Here is a 23,142-nt window from a genome sequence, read left to right as displayed (position 1 = left end):
AGCGGCCCGCAGCCTGCCGGCGCGCCTTCCCCCTGCCCGCAGAGGGCGCTGTGCAGCGCCGCGCCCGGACCCAGCAGAGCTCGCTCCGCTCCGCTCCGCCGAGCGCCTCCCGCAGCCCCCGAGCGCCGCCCGCGCTCCCCCGGCCGGCGCTGCTCCTCCTGGCTGCGGCCGGGCCGGGAGGGCAGCGCATCCGCCGAGCCGGCGGTGCCTGCTCGCCCGCCCCGTGTCCGCTTTCCGCTCAGCACGGGCAGTGCCCGCCGCACCCCCGCCCCACCACGGCGGCCCCCTCCCGGCCCCGCCGCCCTCCGCGGCCCCGAGACGGGATCGCGGGGGCTCCGCGCCCGCCGCGCTGCCCGCTCCGGCCCCGCCCGCTGGCGGCCTGCCGCCGAGCACCCCGGGAGCTGTAGTCCCCTCCCCCAGTGCCAGGGCGACAAACCCGGGCAGCCGGACTACGACTCCCGGGAGGGCACGGGAGCGGGGGCGGGGCGGGCCGGGGGCGGAGCGGGGACAGCTCCGGTGCTGATCTCGGCGCGGGTTTGCCGGCAGAGCCCGGGCGGGCGGCGGCGGCTGTCGGCGTGCGGCAGCGAGCGGCAGCGGGCGGGCGGGGGCCGCGCCCAGATATGAGGCACGAAGCGCCCATGCAGGTCGGTGCCCGGGCCGGAGTCGAGCGAGGGGTGCGGCGGGCGCGGTGCAGCCGAGAGCCGGGACGGGGCAGGAGCCCCTCCGTCCGGGCCGCCGGGCCGGCTCTGCTGCTGCGGGCGGAGCGTGAGGACACCCCCGGCGTGTGCGAGGGCTCGTGTCCCGGAGGGAGAGCCCCCCGAGGGCCAGGGGTGGGTTTGGAGCCACTGTCGGGCACATGGAGCCCCTCGAGGCCGGTCGCCGCTCTCCTGGGAGTGACTGTCTGTCGGGTTTGGGTGATGGCTGGACCGCGCTGGACCGAGGAGCGCAGGAAGTTGGCACGATGCCTCCAGCTGTGCAGCCATGGAGCATTGTCCACCCACGGCGGGGCTGCGGCTACAGCTGGGGCGAGCAGAGGGGCCTGTTTTCAGCAGTTTTTACACATGGAGAGATGTAATACTGCTTAGCTCTGGGTCAGCAGGTGCTAGACAGATATAAGTTACATTATGCACAGTTTTTAGCAGTTTCTGTGTTGTTATCTCAAAACATTTTTTTGCTGGTAAACTGTATTCAGTCATTAATTGTGGCCTGTTTTGTAATCCCATACAGGAGCTCTGGAGCCCCCATACTGTACATTTGAATATGACTCTTTTTCAGTAGAGAAGTGGATTGGTAACAATCATTTTATGATCGAGTACAAAGAGCACTTTTGCAGTCTGTTGTGATTTAAGTTATGAGCTGCGGCCCTGTTAGCTAATGTTTTTCATGCTTGATATCTATTCTGGCAGTAATAAAATTCCAGGCTAAGGGTAGATCTGCAACCTTTTTGCCGGCTGCATGCATGTGTCAGAAATTTATACACATGTTTATTGATCTACTGAAGACATGTTTAGTATGTACTGGCTCTGGAGAGCTTTTCATTAAAGGTAATTTTGTTAGTAAAGGGTGCCTATTGTAGATTGGTTGCTACTGTATTTGACATTTTTGACACGTTGTTGAATTCTCCGAAGTTTTTAAATAGTTGTAGAAACAAAATGGTAGTACAACATCATAACAGAATCTAAAGAAAAGAGAGTTCAGATATTAAGGAAAAAAAAAATCTTATGCATGAATCAGAGAACAGCTTCTTTTTTTTTTTTTTTGAGATTGTCAGAACTGGAATTATTGTTGAACATAATTGAGTAAAAGTCAGCAGAAATGCATCCTCAGAATAAAAAGAGATAGCAGAAGGATGTAAACCCCCAATAAATTTCATTTTTTCAGGACTGCTGACATGGTCAAACAGTGGCTATTTTTAAGCATATCACATTCAAAATTATGATCATACACATCTGGATTTTTCCAAAATGTGAAAATGCAGTGTAGCACACAGAGCTTGATTTTCAATTGTAGTTTCTGTAGTTTTTGGTTTTTTTCTTCTTCTACTTATATTATTCCCAGCATACTTATATATTATTCCTATTACTGATTCCAGTAAAACAATTTTCTGTTTTGGGGTCTCCTACAGAATCCCTTTTTCCCCAACATTAGGCTTATATGGTTGAACCTTGTTCAACAGGGTTTAGATTGGCTGAACTAAGTGCTAGATTTATTTTTTATCAGCTATGTGATTTCCTATTGCATGAAACTAATGTAGTTGTTTTGCACACAACAATTTGCAGCAGTCTGTTAAAGAACTACCATCTCTGAATTGTAGAGCAGGAGAAAGAGTGATCAAATGTATGTCTTTTGATCACATCAAAACAACTCAGAGGAGAGTGTAAGCATATTTTTTTGCATTTCCATCAAGAAATAATTTAAAAGAAAACTAAAACGTTAAAATAATTTAGCAGGATGAAAAAAGGGCCTGAGCACTGTCACCATCTTTCTGTGTTTTTGAGTTCTTTGTTTCAATCTCAAGTTCAGGTAATTTCTCTGAAGACAGGAAGGGCCAACAATTACCCGAGAAATAGTCCTTCCAGGAAAGACTTGTCTAGTGAAAAAGTTTGCTGCTGTCATCTGCTGTATCTGGATCACAATTTATGACTATTTTTTATTTCTTTAGCCATGCTGTGAAAGAACAGACACAAGTCTTAGGAGTGCTTTTGGCCGTAGAGGAGTTTTTAGTTTTAAAGCAATTAACTTTCTTTTCTATGAAACACTGAATTCCTTATGGTTTTTGCATATTCTTTTTAGAGTTGGTCTGAATTATGTGAGATACCTATGCATCTATGTATCTTTCTCAGTAATGTCCCTAAGGATTTCATGGTGCTTTTAAAAGTGCAGGTTCAGTGGGAAGTTTTTAGAGATTCATGCACCAATTCACTCTAGTGAATTCTAGTTTCATTCTTGTCTGATTGTAGCATGCAGGTCTTCCACATACCTGCACTTTGGCAAAATACAAAAAGCTGTAGTTTGGATAACCTGTTTTTAGTGTTTATTAGAGTGCATGGACATTAATGGTGGCAGATTGTAGAAAACACTAAATCTCTAGAGACATCCTCTTGCATTTGCCAGGGCATTAGATCAATTCAAAGGTAGCTGAGGGGAGAAAAAATTAGAAAGATAATGTGTAAATTATATCCTTGCCAAGGAAAGAACTAAAAAAGATTTTCCTTAGTTTTTCATATCCTGTTGTCACTGACAATAGGTACATCTAGACAAGGCATGTTTATAGCTGGCACATCCAGACACAATGGAGAACAGCAATAGCAAGCCAAAATGCTGCTTACAGGTATTTAAGAAGTTATTATAAAATTGTGATAAAAAGGCCAATGAAGCCTAGATAGAGGAGTTTGCATGAAAATTCAGCACCTATGCCTCAGCAAAAGTATTAGATATGTCAGTGTTAGTTCATAGTTCATACTAGAGTCTGCCAAGCCAGTAAGACCACAGAGAAACTTGCATACACCTTTTAATTAATTGATCTAGCTGCATCTGGAGTTTGGAGTCCTCCTTCTGTCACAACCCCTTTTGGAAGTGTACCGTGGAAGTTTGTTCCCTTACTGGTTAGATACTTACTAACCTCCAGCTCAGAGGTACTCAGCTAGTTTATACTATTGATAAACAACCAGTGTCTGCTCCAGTATACATCAGTCTAAATAGTCCTTATTGCATCATGACCAGATTATTATCCAGAGAAACAAGCTCATGCTTTGTTTACTGTGTTTTTGTTTGGTTTTGTTGTGTTCGGTTTTTATTTCTGCCATAAGTTCTTTCTTCTAATCTTCCTGTTAACCTTTCTGAGTGTTTTCCCATTTGAATTTGGCATTCATAAACACTCTTGATCAGAACTGTTGCTAATACTGTCTCACCAGTGCCCTACACAGTGGCATTAGTATTTCATTTAGTCTCTTAACCTGATTCAGCTTCTCTGGCAGGCAAAACTTTCCTAGTCTCATGACCCTGAGTGCTGCACTAAATAGAGTAAATGGCAGAAGGCTTTAGCCATCTCATTTTCATTCTTTTATATTCCTCGGTAAATATAAATTTATTTCTTCTCGAGTACCTAGGCTGACGCAGCTTCTATTTTTTCTTTTCATAGCTGCACTATTTTGGAGGTCTCCTAACATCCTGTGTTATACTAACTCACTTAGGATTGTATCTCTGGTTTTGCCACTGTTTAATAAAGGGCTTTTTTACATGCTACCTAGAGTGGGAATTAGAAATATGCTTCCTAAGCTACCCTTTTCATAGATAAAGTAAATTAAAGTTAAAGAAAGAGAAATGAGGGATAATTTGCTAGCTCACCACAAGAATCCACATATTAGAGCCTTGCCATAACTGTTTTTTACTCACATTCTAGTGCCCTGAGCACATCTTGGCAGTGTTCCCATATTCATGCTAGTTTTGCTGATATGAAGCAAGTAGAGCTTCTCTGAAGTGTTTTAGACCTAACATCTCAGTGTCTTCTTGGTATTCCCCAACTTCACCTTTCAGTATTCTGCTTAAAAACACCCTGTGCCTTTCTAACCTCGTTTCTTATTGTGTATTACACATATACATGATTCTGACCTCATAATACCTTGAAGCAGATAAGCTTTTCCTGATGCTGCCAAGTACATTAGTTTACAAGCTGTGCTCTGCAGATGGCTGGCAATCAGTAAATTCCAAATAAGTGGCCAGCGCATTGTGTACTAAACCCTGTTAATTCTTATTAATTGGTTAAAAATAAATGATAAAGATTTGTGAGAATTGGCTGTGATCTGCATCTGTGGATATCAATGTATTTGTTGAGAACACACCAAAAATACAAGAGAGTAAGCAACTTCCCCATGATACAGAAAAGAAGAAAACAAAAGTCATAGGATGCCTCCGAAAGAGTTAAGATTAAAATCCAATCCCTAGATTAGTCTGATATTTCACCTCAAAAGTAATTAATTTCTTCATGACTAGGTTGTTTGTCACAGTGTTCTTATGAGGATTTTGGTAACATTTTAACTACTCTGATGATGTATGTTGATCTACACCTGAAAGACAACTATGTGCAGTGAGGGTCACTCACTTGCACATCCTCCATATAGTTTGGTAAGTTACAATAATTGAATTTTTCCACTGTATTCTGTTGTTTCAATATCCATTGATTATGTTTGATGAATTACATTTTACAAAAGACAGAATGTCCACCTCGAAAAAGGCTGCATATTCAAGAAACTCTCTTTTTACTAAAATACCAACTAAAGTCAGCTGCCCTGTAGAAAGAAATAGAAGTGTATATATTTCTAGCCTGTATATAGGAAAGAACCATTTATCTTTCCCCTGCAACTATGTATGTGTAAACACTATGCATGTTTCACTCTAGCCTGACCAAAGTGATCTATTTAAAAGGACCTCAGTAAGCCCACTTTCTGGGGCAGGCTGTAACAGCACTAGGATAGAATGAGTGTTGCACTTTGAAACAACTTAAAGTTCACTAATCAGTCTCTATGTATCCTCATTGTACATGGAAGCAAGACCTTTTCTTTGGACTTACTGTTGATCTTTCCCTTTAAGACATGACTGTTATTAGAGTTTTTAAAAGAAAACAACATATCTACTAAAGGTGTGAAGGAATGAATCTCAGTGTTTTCCATGTCATATTTTATTGCCTTTTGCACCAGGGGCAAATCCTCTTACACTAAGCATGCAGAGTGGAGTGCACATATAAGTGCAAGCTAAAGGTGTGTGCAGGCCAGGGAGGTCACAGCATCCTTCACTGCTGAAGTAAGAAAGCTGTTCAAATTGATTCTGTCAAAGAATGAAGCCTGCCAAGGCATAAAGAGGCACATAGCCAAATGTTTCATTATAATGAAGGTGGCAGGTAAACAGTTTTTCTGATATTTGTTCTCAACCCTGCTCTATTTTCACTTCTTGTTTTGGGATCAAGGAAACAGCTAAACATAAGACTTGGAAATCACGTGAGTCTGAACAGAAAATTCTGCTAAATGATTGAACTTGCCTCTGCTCTTAAATAATCCATGTGTAAGGAGTTTAGAGATGTGGTGTAAGCAGGGAAGCATACAACGCTATCCTTTATTTGTCCTTGTACCTTATTCAAGCTGGCCACATAACTCCTCCTGGCTTTGATAAGGAGCAAACATGTGAGATCTCCTGTCTATAGGTCTTCTGTTCATTGTCTTGAGCTTAGACTTTTCAGTTGAATTTCAAGTTTGTCCTAAGTCCTCTAGGAAGGGGCTTGAGACTGCTTTTGGTGCTAATGAAAATAAACCTGTGCATTTTCTCTTCAATTTTACTGAATAATGGCGGTGTTGTACTGAAAACTCAGCGTGCTTTGTTGAAAGTGATGCTTGTTTGATATATCCATTTAACCTTCAAGAAAAGAACTTTGTCAAAATCCATTTTACTTTATTGGAAGCAGAATATCATAACATTAGTGAGGTTTATTTGTTCCTCATCCATGTATGTGGTGTTTAATTACACATGGGAACACAGCACTCCTAGGGATTGCTTCCAGCATAATTTCCAAAGCATGATATTCTTCATATTTTAAAAATGCCTCTAATAGGGTCAGGAGTGAACTGACATATTATTACCTTGGAAAGTGGATTACAGTGCGTTCCATACTTAATTTTTAAGTCAGCAGGTTATATTTAAGAAACAGAAACACTACAGGCTTATTCAAAAAGTTCAAGAGGACCAAGCATCTATATTTCCCTCACAGTCATCAGAAATACAGATTTTCCTTTAAGGTGCCATTTTTATTATGAACATAATGTAGATTGTGCTTAGAAGAATTTGTCAGTGTGCTTACCTCAGAAGGAGTAAATTTGGAAAGTAATGGCAAAGTCTTAGCAACTGCATGGAGTTTGATGTTTCTTTGCACTAGTGCAGGCTCATTTGGATTTTGGCAGGAGAAAGGATCACTATCAGTAGTCTAGGGAGACTGGCTCACTAGGCTAAATTTAGTCTTTCCAAAATTTAAATTATTAAATTATTTAAATTTAAATCATTACCTCGCTAATCCTCTTGGAGAAATCAGTCCTTTCCCATGCCTTTCAGACATAGTCCTGTGCCCAAAATAAGAATAGATTCAATTCTGTGTTCAGCATCCTGTAATTCTGCCTATGATGCTGCAAGTAAAAAAATTAGTTTACGGCACAGTGAAGGTGTTGGGTTTTTAATTTATTTTTTTCCAAAAATGTTAAATAAACTGCTGCATGAGTAATGCATATAGCCTCAGTAATTTTGAGGAGCACTGGAATTTCTGTGACTAAAGTCCGTATTTAAAACTATCCACAGGAAACACATTATTACTCAGGAAGGCTACACAATGTACATGGTCTAGCAGGACTATTATTAGAATCCAGGTCTCCTGATTTCTCTGCTCACTGAATCATGCTGTTTCTGAAGTGTTAGGCACTAAAGTACATGGGGATGAGTTGGAAGCTTCATAGGGCTCAGGGAAGCAAATGGATGAAAGCTTAAACCTCTCTTAAGCTGGTTGAAGAAGCTATGTGAAAGGCTTCCTAGGAGATAAAATCAGGAAAGAATAGGATATTCCTCCTTGCCACAGGGGTAACTTCTGCTTTCAGCTGCAGCACAACAGAGGGGAGCCAGAAGGGCTGTGGAACAGGCTGCTGTAGCAACACACAGTGGGCACACATCTGGCACCCACAGCCACTGCAGTCTTTGGTCAGATAGACCCCATTGACCTCTTGTTGCAAACTCTCTGCAACATCAGCATGCCCTGTGTTATATGCTTTATAGCAACTTGTGAGTAGACTCATTTAATCAATATTTGATTTCCTTTTTCTTGTGTTCTAAGCAAAATATCCCCAAATAGTTATGCAATATGGGACAGTAATGAAAGTTTCCGTGTTTTCTATAGAAATAATAAAGCTGAAAAATTAGTAATGTGTATGATTGACAATATTCAGGTTTGTATTCTAAAGCCTCTTTGTTGCATACCTGTGGAAAAAGTGAATAAATGTTAAGGGCAATGCAAGCACTCAGGTTAGTAGTGTGTAAGTGTCCAGTACCGCATTTAATGAAGAAGGTAATTCTGAAATCAAATACTCCCTGCTGTGTAATTCATAAATCTAAATTTTGTATTAAAAACTTGCTCCTTTCAATGTCTTTTACAGAACTTTTTGTCTCCACTCCTGTATGCCTCTTCAGTAGCCCAGAGAATCTGGCATAATATTTTTAATGCTATCTAAAACAATTATACAGTAACTAAAATTTTGGTGAGAGTGTGGGTTAGTGCACAGCTGTCACCCTGGTTCCAGTTGTCCTTTCTGATTGTCCAAATGTGTTCTGAGATGCCTAAAGTAGAAAGCTTTTACATGAGCTGCTTTTCTGTAAGCCTTTATGTTAAGTTATTGTGTCTGTCTGTCTCAAATCAGCATGCAAAAGTGTTGTTCTTAGAGTAATCATATAAAAAAAATTCCACAGACTATCAAAATATTGATGAATTTTCTTAAAAACTCATCTTAAACACTCCAAGTTCTTTATTTTTGCCATTTGTTTTTGAGCAACCTAGGAAGAACTTTGGTCAGGTTTTCACACAAATCTCTGCAATTTTCCTTAAAGCCTAAGGTGTACTTTATAAATAGAATCCATGATCTTTGAAGTGCCTAGAGCAAAATAAGTTTCTCTTCACTGTATTCAGTAATCTGTGCTTATTCAGGTGTTTTATATAGATTAGAAACTGTATTTTAAGGACTCAAATTTCCAAATGTTGATGTCATCCAGCAGGACCTTGACACAGGAGGGAGATGAGCCACTGCAAACCTCAGCAAGGCAAGTGCCAGCTCCTGCCCCTGTGCTGGGGCCAGCCCAGACACACAGGCTGGCACAGGAGTGATTGAGAGCAGCCCTGTGGGGAAGGACTTGGGGGTGGTGGCTGATGGAAAACTCTCCATGAGCCAGCAGTGAGTGCCCCCAGCTCAGAAAGCCAAGGGAATCCTGGCTGCATCCAAAACAGCCTTGGCCAGCAGATTGAGGGAGGGGACTGTGCTGCTCTGCTGAGATCCCACCTGGAGCACTGCATCCTGCTCTGGAGTCCCCAGCATGATGACAAGGAGTTAGGAGCACTTAAGCACCTCCCCTATAAGGGCAGGCTGAGCAAGGTGGGGATTTTTAGAATTTTTTTTTTGTTTGTTTTGGTACCAGTCACCAGTCATTTTTACATCCTCTATTGCTACCAGAACTACTACTAGGTATAAGAATCACAAAAAAATATTAGATCTCTCTAAATTTCTTGAAGTTCACATTGAAGCATACACATTACTAATCTTTCAAGAAGATATCCTTCTTGAGCTTCATTGATACCTGGTATGGAAAACTCCAATAAAATGTAAATGTTTCCATCTTTTATGAGAAAAGAGACAATATTTCTTTTTTATTTTTAATTACAGATGGCATCCGTTCAAGATTCCAGATATGGCCAGAAAGATACGTCTGACCAGAACTTTGATTACATGTTCAAACTGCTCATTATTGGCAACAGCAGTGTTGGAAAAACCTCCTTTTTGTTCCGATATGCTGATGATTCCTTTACATCCGCATTTGTAAGCACGGTTGGGATCGATTTCAAAGTAAAAACAGTTTTCAAAAATGAAAAAAGAATTAAGCTACAGATTTGGGTAAGCTAAAAAATAATTCTCTGAATTAAGTGAATTGTAGTAGTTTTGATAGCATTTACACAGCTGCAGGCTTGCATTGAGTGTAATAATGCTTATCTATATACAGAGAGAGCATGGGAATTAAATAGCAATTAATTATTTATTGCATAATTTTTCTGTCTTGAATATTAGAGTGCAAACAGTATTTTTAAGGTATTGAAGTACAGTTCTTTATCATTAATTAAATTTCTTTCAGAAATAAAACAGGTCGATAAATATTATTATCTGTGCTATAATATTACCTGAGCTATAAACATCTGTGCAATATGTAGACTATTGAAAGTGATACATATTATATCAAAGTAACTTGAAATACCAATACATATTATATCAAAGTAACTTGAAATACCAGTTTTAGGATCTGATGTCTACCCTTAAAAAATTATGAATTCATGTAGGAGCTATACTATTGGATACATAACAGAAGGCATAATTTTTTTGCTCCGTCACTCTGACTACCTGAAACATCTTCCATCTTCTGCTGAGGAAGGAAACTTGTGCAAAGAGATAGTGTTACCCATGCTTATAAACTCCTCCATTCCTTGCCTATACCTTGGAGACAGTAGAAAGATGCCCAGTGGAGAAAAATGACATGCCAGGTAATAGGTTTCCTTTTCCACAAGCTCTCATCAAAGATAAATGACAGCCAAAACTTATTCCATAGCATCATAAAACATTCTGAGTTGGGAGGGACCCCCCTCCTGGCCCTACACAGGACCAACAATCCTCCATTGTGCCTCAGAGTCCTATCAAAAACTTATTGAATTTTGACAGACTTGGTGCCGTGACCACTTCCCTTTTCCAACACCCAACCACCCTGTGGGTGAAAAACCTTGTCCTAATATTCAACCTAAAGCTCCTGTGACACAACTTCATGCCCTTCCCTTGGGCCCTCTCACCAGTCATAGAGAGGAGAGATCGGTGCCTGCCCCTCCTTGTCCCCTCCCAAGGAAGGTGTAACTGCAGTGAGGTGTCCCCACAGTGTCCTTTTGTCCAGGCTGCACAGACCAGGTCATGTCAGCTGCTCCTCATACAACTTCCTCTCAAGGCCTCTCACCACTCTTACATCCCTTCTTTGGATGCTTTTGAATACCTTTGTATTGTTTTTGTATTAAGGTGCTCAAAACCACACACAGGACTTGTGGTGAAGCTGCCCAGTGCATGATGCCTTGGAGTGGCTACCTAGAGCAGGTGCTAGACAAGGTTAGGAGAGTAAAAGTGGGTATTTATTAAAGGCCTTCAGAAGGTACAGCTTGGGCAATCAGAAACCTCTGAGAGGCTACACCCAGGATAGATGATGCTCATGAGTTTTTCAGACTGATATAAGTTTGTTCTATTTACATGCCAGGGTTTAATCCTCCAATTACAGCTTCGGGTAATTCAGTCATATACCCCCAGTTTGCTCCCTGCCTTCAACTCACTTTTGATTATACTTTTGGGGCCTGGTACAGTAAGGTGTCTTTGAGCTTCCAGCCAGGAGAAATTGTTTTGTCTGACCGTTTTGTCTGTAGCTAATGCTCTATATAGAGTTTTAGAGTTATACACTGAAGCAATACAGAATTTGAAAGACAGAAAAGCTAAAATCCTAAGGCATCATTCCCTTGAAGCCATGATTCCTCTAGGCTGAGGAATGCAGAGCAGAGCAGGACAATCCCTTCCCTTGCCCAGCTGTGGCTGGAGCATCCCAGGACACGGTTGGATTTAGGACAGATTCACTGATGCTTACATCCCCTAATTCTTGGGTGATAGGCAATAGTAAAAGGAGAGGGTGGAATAGCAAGACCTTTAGTAATGTGGAGATAAAACTTCAGGTATTCCTGGTGTACTTGAGGGCTTTGAGCAGTGTTTCCTTTGTGAGACATTTGTAAGGGCCTTAAACCTCAGATTTTCTTTTTTATTTTTTTCTCATTAATACAAATTATTTGAAATTTGTTTAATAATGAGCAGCCATTAAATCTCAGAATATCTTGGTCCAAATCTGACCTGTTCATCTAACATGATTTAAACAGCAGATAAATTGACTATTTTCTTAATGCTGTATAATGGAGAACTTCCCAGGGTTTGCTAGACTCTATCTCATTAGGCTTCAGCCCTTGGTATCTCAAATAATGTGTTATTGTGTATATATATATTAAATAAATAAATAAATAAACCTCAATAACATGCTGGTTTCATTTAGCCATTAAATGCTGGATGTCACATTGATATAACCTTATTATTTTTTTAATGTAGAAATTAAAATGTGTTCATATTAATGTTTTTACACAGTTCTTCTTTTAATCGCCAATCATTTTTTAACCATTACAGTAGATTTTATTCTTCATGTCTTTCTTAGCAAAAGCAGCAATTTTCATTTACAGAGTTATCATGTGATTAGTTTGGCACCAGTGTATTTTTCACCTCTCCATGTCACAAATACACACTTAGCTCAAAGCTGTCCAGTGATCTAAATGCATTCAGGTCTATCTCTGGTGTAGATAGGATGTAGCAGCTGTATTCTTCCCAGTTCTAGCAAAACGTATTTTGTTGTTTTTTGCATGGCATTAACATCAGAGTCCAAACAGGCTCTGACAGTTCTTGCCTGAAAAAACTTACAGCCAGAACGGTTGAAGCAAGCCCAGGAGCTCTGTGTTCCTTAGGGAAGAGGAAACAGAGGCTCAGGGCATAAAAGAGACCTTCCTGCTTTGTGAAGACTCATCTGCCAGGATGTAGGGTTAGAGACAAGACTTCAGATCACATTTTCATAGGCAAGGGTTTTATGCCAGCCAGTACTGCATCTTTATTTGTGTTGGTGGTTCTTTCTTTTTATTGTTTTTTGTTTGGTTTTTTTTTTCATTAAATTTCTAATGCCAATTCTTAAAAGACCTTATCATTGCCCAATTAACTCAAATTGCAGCAGCTCACTTGTAGCTGTCTGTGCCTCTGAGATGGAGTGTTCTGTGTTGGAACACTGTGTTGCACTTAAGCTTGCTAGTAAATCTTTTGGTTGTTGCACCTCTGAGACCTTCAATAAAATCAGTAAGGGATCTCATGAAGCTATTCTAGTGCACAAAATATAAAATAGGGCACTATTACCCTGTCTCCTAAATTACATCCAGAGCAGAATTGTTCTTTATAGGCATTGTCTATATGGCTAACTTTTGTCTATATTATATTATACTTTGTTATTATTATTGGATATGCAAATAACTTTCTAAAATGAATAATGCTCTTGCAATATCCATTTTCATGTATTAAGTTATTCATTTATGAAAGACAATTCATGTTAGATAGAATATAAAATCCAATTAATCATAGCAGGTGTGGTTTGATGTTAAATCTGAGTAGAAACATGGGGTTATAATACTTGCATGAAATTATAGCACTTTTCTCAAAATCAATGACGAAGTACTTGGTGGCATCATGTGATGGCTGATGTTCAGCATATATGAAATAAAATATTACTGAAAATCTCACTGTTTTGTAAACTCAGAAGAATGGAAATGCAACTTTAATATGTGTTTTGAAGGAGAAAATCAGAACTGAATTACTTTGCCATGCACTTACGTGAAGAAATACATGAAATTATGCTATTTCTGTTTGACAATAAAATGCAGAAACTGTAAATAGTAATGCTGTTAAGTCACTGAAATTCCCTATCTAGATACACAATCAAGCCAATCCAATTTTTCCTGTTATGATATTCTTCTAGGTTAATGTTCTTGTTTAATAGTGTTTTCAACAAGATATATTGTGTTCAACTTGAAGCCAGTTGGAGCTTGCAGATTCCATCAGAAGAGGGTTCTCATATGCATACCAGTGAAGGTTACAAGTTTGTTTAAAGTCAGGATGGGCACTCAAGGAAGCAGAGTCATTATTTAATAATAAAACTCACAGCATATTTTCACAGATGAACTATGAAGGGTTATCACATTGAGGTAGGTGCTGTTTACATACTGAGATGCTCTAAAATTCTTTTCTTTCTTTGAGGTATTTTCTTGCTTGGAGGCAATAGTGTCTTATTCTTGAACTGTCTTCTTCCATTTTTCAAGTCAGGGAGGATGGGTCTCCATCTAGTCCTTGCTGTAATATCATTTTCTAAAGGTCAGAAAGAGCCTGCTGGGACCACGGTAACATTTGCTTCTTTTCCTTCAGAGCCAAACATCTTCTTTCCACAGCATTTACTGCTGGAATTGAAAGAAGTTCAGAAGTCAAGTGGTATATTGATTAGAGGTCGCACATTACCTTGTCATAGGACCACCATCTGTCTCTGAAATTTTGTTTCACAGGGTGTTATAAGTGTGAAAATCTCTTATAGACATTAGAAAGACAGAATATTAAAATGTTTCCTTCATTTTAGAGGACAGGAATTCAAAAAATATTGTGCTTTAGATAAAAAGGTATTAATTCCTCCATTGAGACTATAAAAACATTTTGTGAAGAAAAGTTGTCTGCATGCTGCACATACAGACACAGGATAAAAGTTCATTAGAACTTTAGGATGTTTTACAGTGAAAAATAATAAAAAGTAATATATATTTCCTCTATTTGGTTTGAATTAGTAATATTAAAGGAATGAGCTGAAACTAGAAGGCTATAATGTTTTCTCACTTTCAAATTTACATTGAATTTTAAAAAAATTATTTCTCAATATTAATTCAGACAAAATGCATTATAACTAAAATAATTAACTGCTCAAAGGTGTGTAAATCAGAAAATAAAAATAAGAACCTTTAAAATCTATTGGTAGCTGTGGTGCTATAAATCCTTGCATTACTTTTGTGAACTGTCAATGATACAGTACAAATAACAGCCTGCAAAAGTTTATGGACAAATTATATGGTTCTTTGGACAATAGAATTTGTTAGCTAACGTGTCAAAATAAACCACAGAATAGAGAGGAAAAAAATAAGGAAAAATGAAGTCCAGATACTGGTTCTTAGAAGAAAGCATAAAATTTGCAAAGACAGGTCTAAGTATTTGACTGACAATTTACCCATACCTCCATACCATATCCATACCTGGCTCATTTTTTAAATTTACTTGATCAGAAATCTCAGTGATTTCAAACTGATTTCAGTACAAATTTTTTCTGAGGTGCTAAGTATCAAGTTTTCCCTCTGTGATCGGTTTACTGCGCAGAAGATTTATAACTTCATTTATTCAGCCATATCTGATTGTAGCAATTTGGTGCAAATTCCAAATGAGAACAGTGCACTGCCTTTTGCTGCTTAGTTGGCTTTTGCTAAGGAGTAGCCATAGACTTCAAGGACTAGGTGCAATAATCACAGAAATATATCCTCCTAGAAAATACAGGATAAGAGCTGCTTGTGTCAGCATATCCTTCTCAGAAGTGTCTGTGACAATTTCATTTGATACCCAAAATGTTGCTTCCTTCACATCAACAGCTTCTATAAATTATCATAGGGCTTGGGGACTAAGTGAGGAATATGTTTTACAAGCTGACAGAGAAAATGCAATGTCATCATTCAATAACTAAAACTACTGTAACTGTTAAAAGAAAATCTATAAATATTAGACACTTGATTTTTCTCTACAAGCTTCCTAACAGTCCTTTAGCAATAAATAGAATTCAGATATTGGAAAAAAAAACCGTATGTGTGTGTGTGTGTATGGTGGAAGGGTCTGTAGGAGTACCAATATGCATGAGAATGCCTTGATATTGAAGTCTTTGAGGGGTATCCTGCAGTAACTTCAAAGTGTAGAGGCAGTGCAGTATTGCAGAAACTTCCTGAAATACTGTGGGACTATAAGAATCAGTTCAAGAATCACTAAATACACTGTTTCAGTAGAAAGATAGTGAAAGGTGAAGCAATAAAAGTGGAGGCAGGAGTAGCAGGTGGAGAAAGAGGAAACAAATATAACAAGTATTTCATTGCAGGATTTTCAGGTCCTGACTTTGTCACATCTATCTCATCTGGATGTTTTTAATTCCTGTGATAGCCACTGCAAACTATATTTCATTATTCCTTTCTCAGCTGCTGGTGACAATGTGTAGCTGGTACTTGAATATACAATATTTTTAGATGAGGATAATAAATCTTCCTCATCTCAGCATGAAAGTCATATGTGTATACTGTAATACATCAAAGTGATTTGAAGAGAGTGATGTAGAATCATGGAACATGCTGAGTTGGAATGTACCCATCAGGGTCATGCAGTCCCGCCCCTGGCTCTGCACAGAATGCTGCAAGTGTTACATACACCATGTCCCTGAGAGCATTGTCCTAATAGTGGTGTGACACTTTCATGAGGACACCATTCTGGTGCTGGAATTTGAGAATTCTCTGGGTTCAGCTGTATTAGTAAATGAAACATTCTAAGATCTCCTTTGGCACTGGTATTCAGCTGGTATGGAATAGTCTTTGTCCATATGTTTAAACGCTTTCAGTCTCTGAAAGAGAATGGGCACATCCAGATTTTGTGTTGGGAATGGTCTCTTTCTTTGCTAAGTCCTGGACTCTGCCCAGGAACTGTTAGTGCTTGCAAGCCTGGGTCAAAACTGTATGCCAAAACATGCTGACAGTTTCACAGCATAGACAAATTTGATAGCCTTGAAATACTTCATGTCACAACTTAATTTGCTGTTACAGACATGGCCTGAAAGGGCAGCAGCTCCAGGCAGACCTGGGTGGGGCTTACCTGTCCATGTGATAAGCAATACAATATGTTCACAAATGTTGGTCACTTAGAAGGCCCTAAAAAAACCATTGCTGAGAAAATATGGTTAATGGGGAATGTGATTTTGACAGATAGAATACAATCTCTTTTTGGACTTTTGCTGTTAGCTGAAGCAAGGGAAAATTCTGGGAAGCTTTTGTTTCATTTTAAGATGCCCTTCAATAGGTTATCCAGCTGTAATTGGATATGGTTTGCCTGGACTATTTAGTTTCTCTTGTTTGCTTATTTCTACACAACAGAAATAATTGTAGAGCCTGAAAGTCTTGAGGTAGGATCATATTTTCATACTACAATAGTATTTCATATAATGCTTATTACATATTCATCGAGAGTACTTCCAGTTATGTGCATGTCATATTTGGTGGGCTTTATTTCTTGGAAATAATAGTGAAATTTATTAATCATTATTTTTGCTTAATTGTTTTTTACCCTTATTTTTCATAGCATCTGGAGGTGTCAACAACAAATATTGAAAATTTGTACAGTCAAAGGAAAGCCTATTATCATACAGGGACAACTATTGTATTCAGATCTATCAGAGAACCACCAGGAATTTTTAATCTCTGTATAGCTTTAAGAGAGTCTTAGTTAATTTCAGAAGTTGGTTATTTCTGAATTTAGAGATTGGTAGTGCTCTTTTTACCTTGTCCTGTTTATTCTCTTTTCTGTTTCCTGTACTTGTTTTTCTGTTTATATTAAAGTTGCACCCATGGATCCAATTCAGCTACAATGTGCCATCATCTTAGGTAGGTAGCCTAAAAAGAAATTGTTGAAAAGTTCACTTTCAGCCATTCAAGTGGTAATGAACAGTAGGAAGGGGAGATGCTGCTTACCTAAAAGGAGACAAGACAGTTTGTCTTTTCTCTGAACTTTAGTACATACTGATAATTTGAATAATCTATATAATGTATGAAAATAGAAATAACTAGTATAGCTTACATGTTAAGGGCATCAGAGCAGAAGGAAATACAAGCGGGGACTGGAAAGATAATATGTGTTCTGCTGTTTGAAGTTTGGCTACCATTGCTCATACTATGAAGTAGGATGTGAAAGAAAGCACCAAGAACTTGAGTGAAAATGGGACTAAGAGTTTATGAATTAGGCATCATAAATGGTGTGAAAAATGAGATACTACATACGATGATTAGTATTTTTTCACAGACTACAATACACTACAGAATCACACTACAAAAGTGCTAAAAGATGTGATACTGCAGACCTTTGAAAACCCAGAACCACACTCATTAAATTTTTTTTGCAAGAAATGCTGCCTTGGGAAGTATTGAATGTGTAAAAACATAGATGCATTCATTATAAATAATACCCATCTTGTAAAACTAACTGCACTTCTTGTATGGAACCAGGGTTCAATCTTCAGTACCAAAGATCTTGGCAATTTAAAAGGTATGTTCAGACTTCAGTGCAAAGAGCACATGCTGTACACTTTGTGGGACAGGCCATGTTGGCCAGTGATAGTACTTTAAAATATTCATATGCTATTTATTTAAAATGTAGCACTGGCTGTTCAAATATTTATGAGATATTACAATTTTATTGCTATTAAAAAGTGCCTGTCTTGAGGCTTTTAAACACTGTCTTTAAACCCAACTCAAAAAAAGGATGGTAACTCTAAGTTCAGCATCCTGTCTATACAGCCCTGTGTCCTGCTGCATGCTTGCATGCTGATGCTGCATGGTTCCTCTAAAACACACACTAAAGTGTTTGCAAATTCCTGGCCTCAAATAGTTTGGAGAGGAAATGTGACGTAAATGTTCTGCAACTGCAACCAGCATTAAGTTCCTATATTTCTCAATATTCCAACAGTTTTTTGAAGGCCTTTTGTAGACTCTTGGGTCAAGGATTTCACTCTTTTACAAAATCCTGTGCTTTACAGAGCCCTCCAATGTTAACTTCGCGTTGCTGGACTTTAAATATTTTTGACAAAGCCTCCTGTTATTAGCAAAATGGTGTATCTGTATTCAAAGGCATTTATTATTTGGAAAGAAAAGGTGTCATTTAGCATAATTGAGATTCCAAATAAGGCTTATCTCACTGTTTAAGTTGAAGCTTATGTGGGAATTCTTTGAGAGAAACTTACCTAGCCTAGGATCCATCCCAGAATAATTTTATATAGTGTATCTTAGGCAGTTTTCTTCACTGAACTCCAGGGAAACGCATCCTGCCATGTTTTAGGCCAACAAATCACCAAACTTCCACACTTCAAGTAATTGCAGCTTCTCCTAATCTGTAATCAGACTGCTTTTTGGCATAATATTTTTTCAGCTGCCCTTGCCTTTCAGATAATGATCTGTGAGTCACCAGCTTGTGACTGTCAGGATGCATATACCAGTGGAAGAACTGTCATGACCCAGCACTTGCACACATGAAAATATCATATAGATCATATATAAGTTATATTAGTTATATACTTTGGCCTCCCTAAAAGCTGGCAATGAGAAAAGGAAAGAGAAGATAGAAGAGTCTTTTATAGATGTGTATCTGAATATCAATATTTTAGTTTAGTTTAGTTTAGTTTAGTTTTTTCAAGAGAGGAGTCAGGGTAGGAAAGAAATAATGAAAGGAATGATTTTGCTGGAACAGGGAGCTGGATCAAGAACAGTTACGTTGGACTAAATTAAAAAAAAACAAACAAAACAACATTTTAATTGTACAAGCTCAACAGTATTCAGAGAAGCCTGACAGTGTACTTTAAACTGTCAATATAACTTATACTTACCAAGTTATCATTGTAATAAGCAAAACTAAGCCTATTTCTAAAATGAAATTAATGTTGACAGCACTCCTAAAAGTGAAATCAACTGTGCTGTGAGTCCCATGAGCCATTTTAGAAGCAAATTATTAACATCTATACAGCTGCAGTGAATCTACAAAGAAAAAAAAAAGAAGAAAAGAAGCCAATACATGCTCTTTGCTGAATTTAAATAAGATTCATGTTGTAGATTAGAGCAAAATGTTGCACTCTTGCTGTGCAGTTGTTGCTTTGAAATCACAGGACCAGAGCCTTGGACAGGAGCCATAATATAAATACCATGAAAAGGGGAGTGTAGAGATAGTATTTAAAGCTCACTTTTGCCCTCTCCTGCTGCTCAGTGCAAGCTGTTTCCCTATGCTGTGTTACAACATCTTGAAGTTGTTCTGAAATCATTCTGCATTGAAAGGAGCACAAGTGACTGAAGGAGGATATGGGAGTCATATAAAATGAACTATTTATTTAGTGCTAGTCAATTTGCATTTTGTTCAGAAGGCAAGCTTAGGTGCATTTTGTAAAAGCACAGAGCCATCAGGGTCTCTGTGTCACATGAGGATGTTTGTAGCAGCTTACATATATAATGGGCAATGAAAGCAGATTTTACATGTGAAATTATGCTATCAAACAAAACAGCATCTCTGGAGAATTTAGCTCTGTATTCACATTGCTATTTCTTGGTCAGATAATAGAAAGCAGTTAGTATATCAGTTGCAATTTTTTTTTTTCTATTACAGAAACTGCTTTTTCCACTTTTCCTTCTTTTTAGTGTAGTTGAAGGCTAATCTCCTTCAATCTTTCCTGAATAAATGTATTGTTCTTTTCTAATCATCTTGGTATTTTATGGTTTAACCCAGATTGTTTTATTACTCACTTTTTATAAACAAATTCTTTCCCCAGTTTTTACTTGTTATGACTTTATTTATCCATTAATTGCAGTTTGAGAAATACAGAGAATTTTATTTCAATGAATTCAGTCAGTAACTGAAATGGAAGTTGTCAATGGTGTAATTTGCTGACTTGTTAACTCTAAAATTAGTATTCTATCTATCTATCTATCTGTCTATCTATCTATCTATCTAGGTAGCTATATATAGGGAGAAAGAGAGAGAGAAAGTTCTTACTTTTTTGGTCATCAGGTTATTATTTATGTGCATTCATAAAAAGGAAAAGGGATTTGGGTCTGCCACAGGAAATCAATTTTTCTCTTGTGACAGCAAAAATGGTACTCAATGGGCACTGTTTCCCCATATAGATTAGTTACTATTGACTTTGGTTTGTTTTATTTGGGAATAAAGCCCACTCTGCAAAAAAATGAATATGAAGTAAACTCTCATAGGTATTTCTGGTTTTCTTTTATAGCTAGTTTGATTTGTGATGCTGACTACCAAGGCCTATATTTGTTCTTATATTATTATATATATTATATCTTACTGAAGCATTCCAGAATGAGCTGAGCTAAATCAAACACCTGGATATTTAATGTCTCAGAATTCTATATTCACCTAAAATGAGGGCATGTACTTCCTGCAATGTCCTGAAATATTTTGGGACTGTTCATTTCTCACTTCTTCTCCAAAAGTTATTAAAATTCCAGTCATCCTACAAGACTTTTAAGCAGCCATTTATGTAATTTACTTCAGGTGCAATTTCTTTGGAGAATTCTGTGATTAGGGTTTCTAGATTTTAGTGGATATGATCATACATGATATAGCATCACATATGCTAACCATGAACTAAAAAGTGGGAGCTGAAGTGTGAGAGCATCTTACCTGACTAAGTGTAAATGTATGATTCTTCAACTGTATGAGCAAAAGGAATCAAGATAATTTCCTGGAGGGCACTGGCTTCAGTACTGGAAAAAAGAGTGGATGAGGAACTAACGACAAGCACTTTTGGCAGGAGAGGAGATCAGACTTAAAATGTATTGTGTAAAGGGTTTAGAGCTCGAATAGTTAGTAAACATAACACATAGTAGGTATATGCAAACTATAAATGATTATAAATAGTGGGAAGTTGGAATGTGTTACTAGTATAGAAGAGGATCCATATATCATTCTTTAAAAACCCCTACTAGCTTTCAAGTTTCAGGGACTAGAACTGGAATTTAATTTAACAATACCAAACTGGACACTGGGAAAACAAGAATAAGAAGAAAGTACTTTTTAAAATATAAGTTATTTAGTTAATGACTACTGAATAAAGACATGATCTGGGTATATGAGAAATCAAAGGGATTCCTACTAACCATCCAAGGGAAAACAGTTATGACTTTTGCTTGTGCCTGGTGAAGTATTTCCAGAGGAAATAGGACTATTTCGTTATCTTTTGCACTGAAGATACTTCATGTGGAGAAAGAAGTTCAAACTGACAACAGGTAAAGAAAAAATCCTATTGTACTACATAGAGGAACTAAAGGAAATAGAAGGAGACAAATAATATAAGTTTTTTACTCCAGGAAACAAAGGCAAGACTAGTACTTTAGTTTTTTATAAATCTTGTGATTTGGTTTGGTTTGATTTGGTTTGGTTTGCTTTGCTTTGCTTTGCTTTGCTTTGCTTTGCTTTGCTTTGGGTTTTTTCCACAAACACACTTAATTTTGTCCATATATGCACAAATGCACAATTCTCCACTGAGAAACAGTTTAGATAAGAAAAAAATGTATAAGCAAGCCCATTACTTGTTATGTCAATATGCTAAAGAAACCTGTAACAAGTGAACAGGATATGCACTGAACATCTGTATAACAGATAGAGTCAAATTTGATTTAAAAAGCTTCTTTGGATTTGGGCTGACAAGTGGCACTTGGACCTTTCTGAATCATTACAATTGCTACTTCCCCTATTGTATGATTGTATGATACTTCGATTATGGTGGTACTCTTGTGTAGAGTACCTAAAGGATTCAGGTATTTGTCTTTCTTCTCTTTGTTTCTTGAGACAAAAACTTTTTTTCTCCTCTTATTTAGAAGCAGAAGTAATCAATAGGAACTGAGCACATGATGTGTCTGGTAGACAAAGAAGCTCACTAAACAGCTGCTGAGTGTAAACATGTCTTTTGCCATGATGCAGGTACTATGGAAGGTATTGAGGCAGAAAGATATTAAAAAGATTACATAATGGCAAGTGAGCCTATGGTGTCCTTGGCTGGGAAATGGAAATGCTGGGATTGTAGCCAGTATTGTGCTAATTAGAGGAGAAGAAAGAAAACCAAAAGGAAGGTGTGATGGATACATATATAAGGACTCCTGTGAAAATGAGTGTTGAACCTGAAGCAAGATTATAATTAGGAGCCTAAGGGATGAAAAGACCCTACAGAAAATCAGATAGTCCAGGACAAATGGCTCTATGCTAAAGATTATGAACGCCATTATGATTGTACAGAAACAGGAACCTAAAGGTAAGTGGAAGAAGTGATGATAGAAAATGGCATTTGTACATGGAAGAAGCAATGATAGAAGGCACATAACACTCTTAATTGGACCTCAGCTCTGGAGATTAAACTTACATATATTTAGAGCTTATTTTTCTTTTCTTGCTCTAATTGGAAGGCTAAGGCATTCTAAAGAAATAACCTGTTTTAAACCAACCATCATAATAGCCAGTCTGCATGAGAAGAATGAGCCTGTGGTTTTAAATGGATTGAAAAGGGAAAACCTGGAATTCTTCTTAAATTTTGTCAGTCCCATACACATAGATAAACAATGGCAGTTCTTGATAAAAGTTTATGTGAATTAAGAGAAGTCTGGGACAACTCATGTTAAGAGATGTTCACTGAGAGTACTTTTAGACACAGAAACTACTTCTAGCTCAGGAAACTGGAGAGCTGTGTGTGGTTGGAGATTGGTGGCATATTAAAAAGGACTATATATGTCTATCTTGTTGCAATTTTCCCAAAATATTTAATAAACACTATTAGAGAAGATACCAACTAGCTATAATGTTTTCCATTTGACCCATAAAGACTGGCCCT

At 38.3% G+C, this 23,142-nt stretch overlaps 1 protein-coding gene across 1 annotated transcript in view; it reads left to right on the top strand.

The window, feature by feature from the left end:
* The first annotated feature begins 538 nt into the window (after nt 1–538).
* Nucleotides 539–23,142, top strand: part of RAB3C (RAB3C, member RAS oncogene family) — a 129,006-nt gene continuing 106,402 nt past the window's right edge. Inside the window, exons 1-2 of the mRNA XM_079330623.1 lie at nt 539–644; nt 9,456–9,683. Coding sequence (XP_079186749.1) covers nt 621–644; nt 9,456–9,683 — 252 coding nt within the window. The 5' untranslated portion in view covers nt 539–620. The remainder of the gene's footprint in view (nt 645–9,455; nt 9,684–23,142) is intronic.

The sequence above is a fragment of the Erithacus rubecula genome (assembly GCF_903797595.1).
Source record: "Erithacus rubecula genome assembly, chromosome: Z".
In the NCBI taxonomy this organism is placed as follows: Eukaryota; Metazoa; Chordata; class Aves; order Passeriformes; family Muscicapidae; genus Erithacus; species Erithacus rubecula.
The sequence above is the reverse complement of the archived record's forward strand: the minus strand, read 5'-3'. Positions and strand labels throughout refer to the sequence as shown.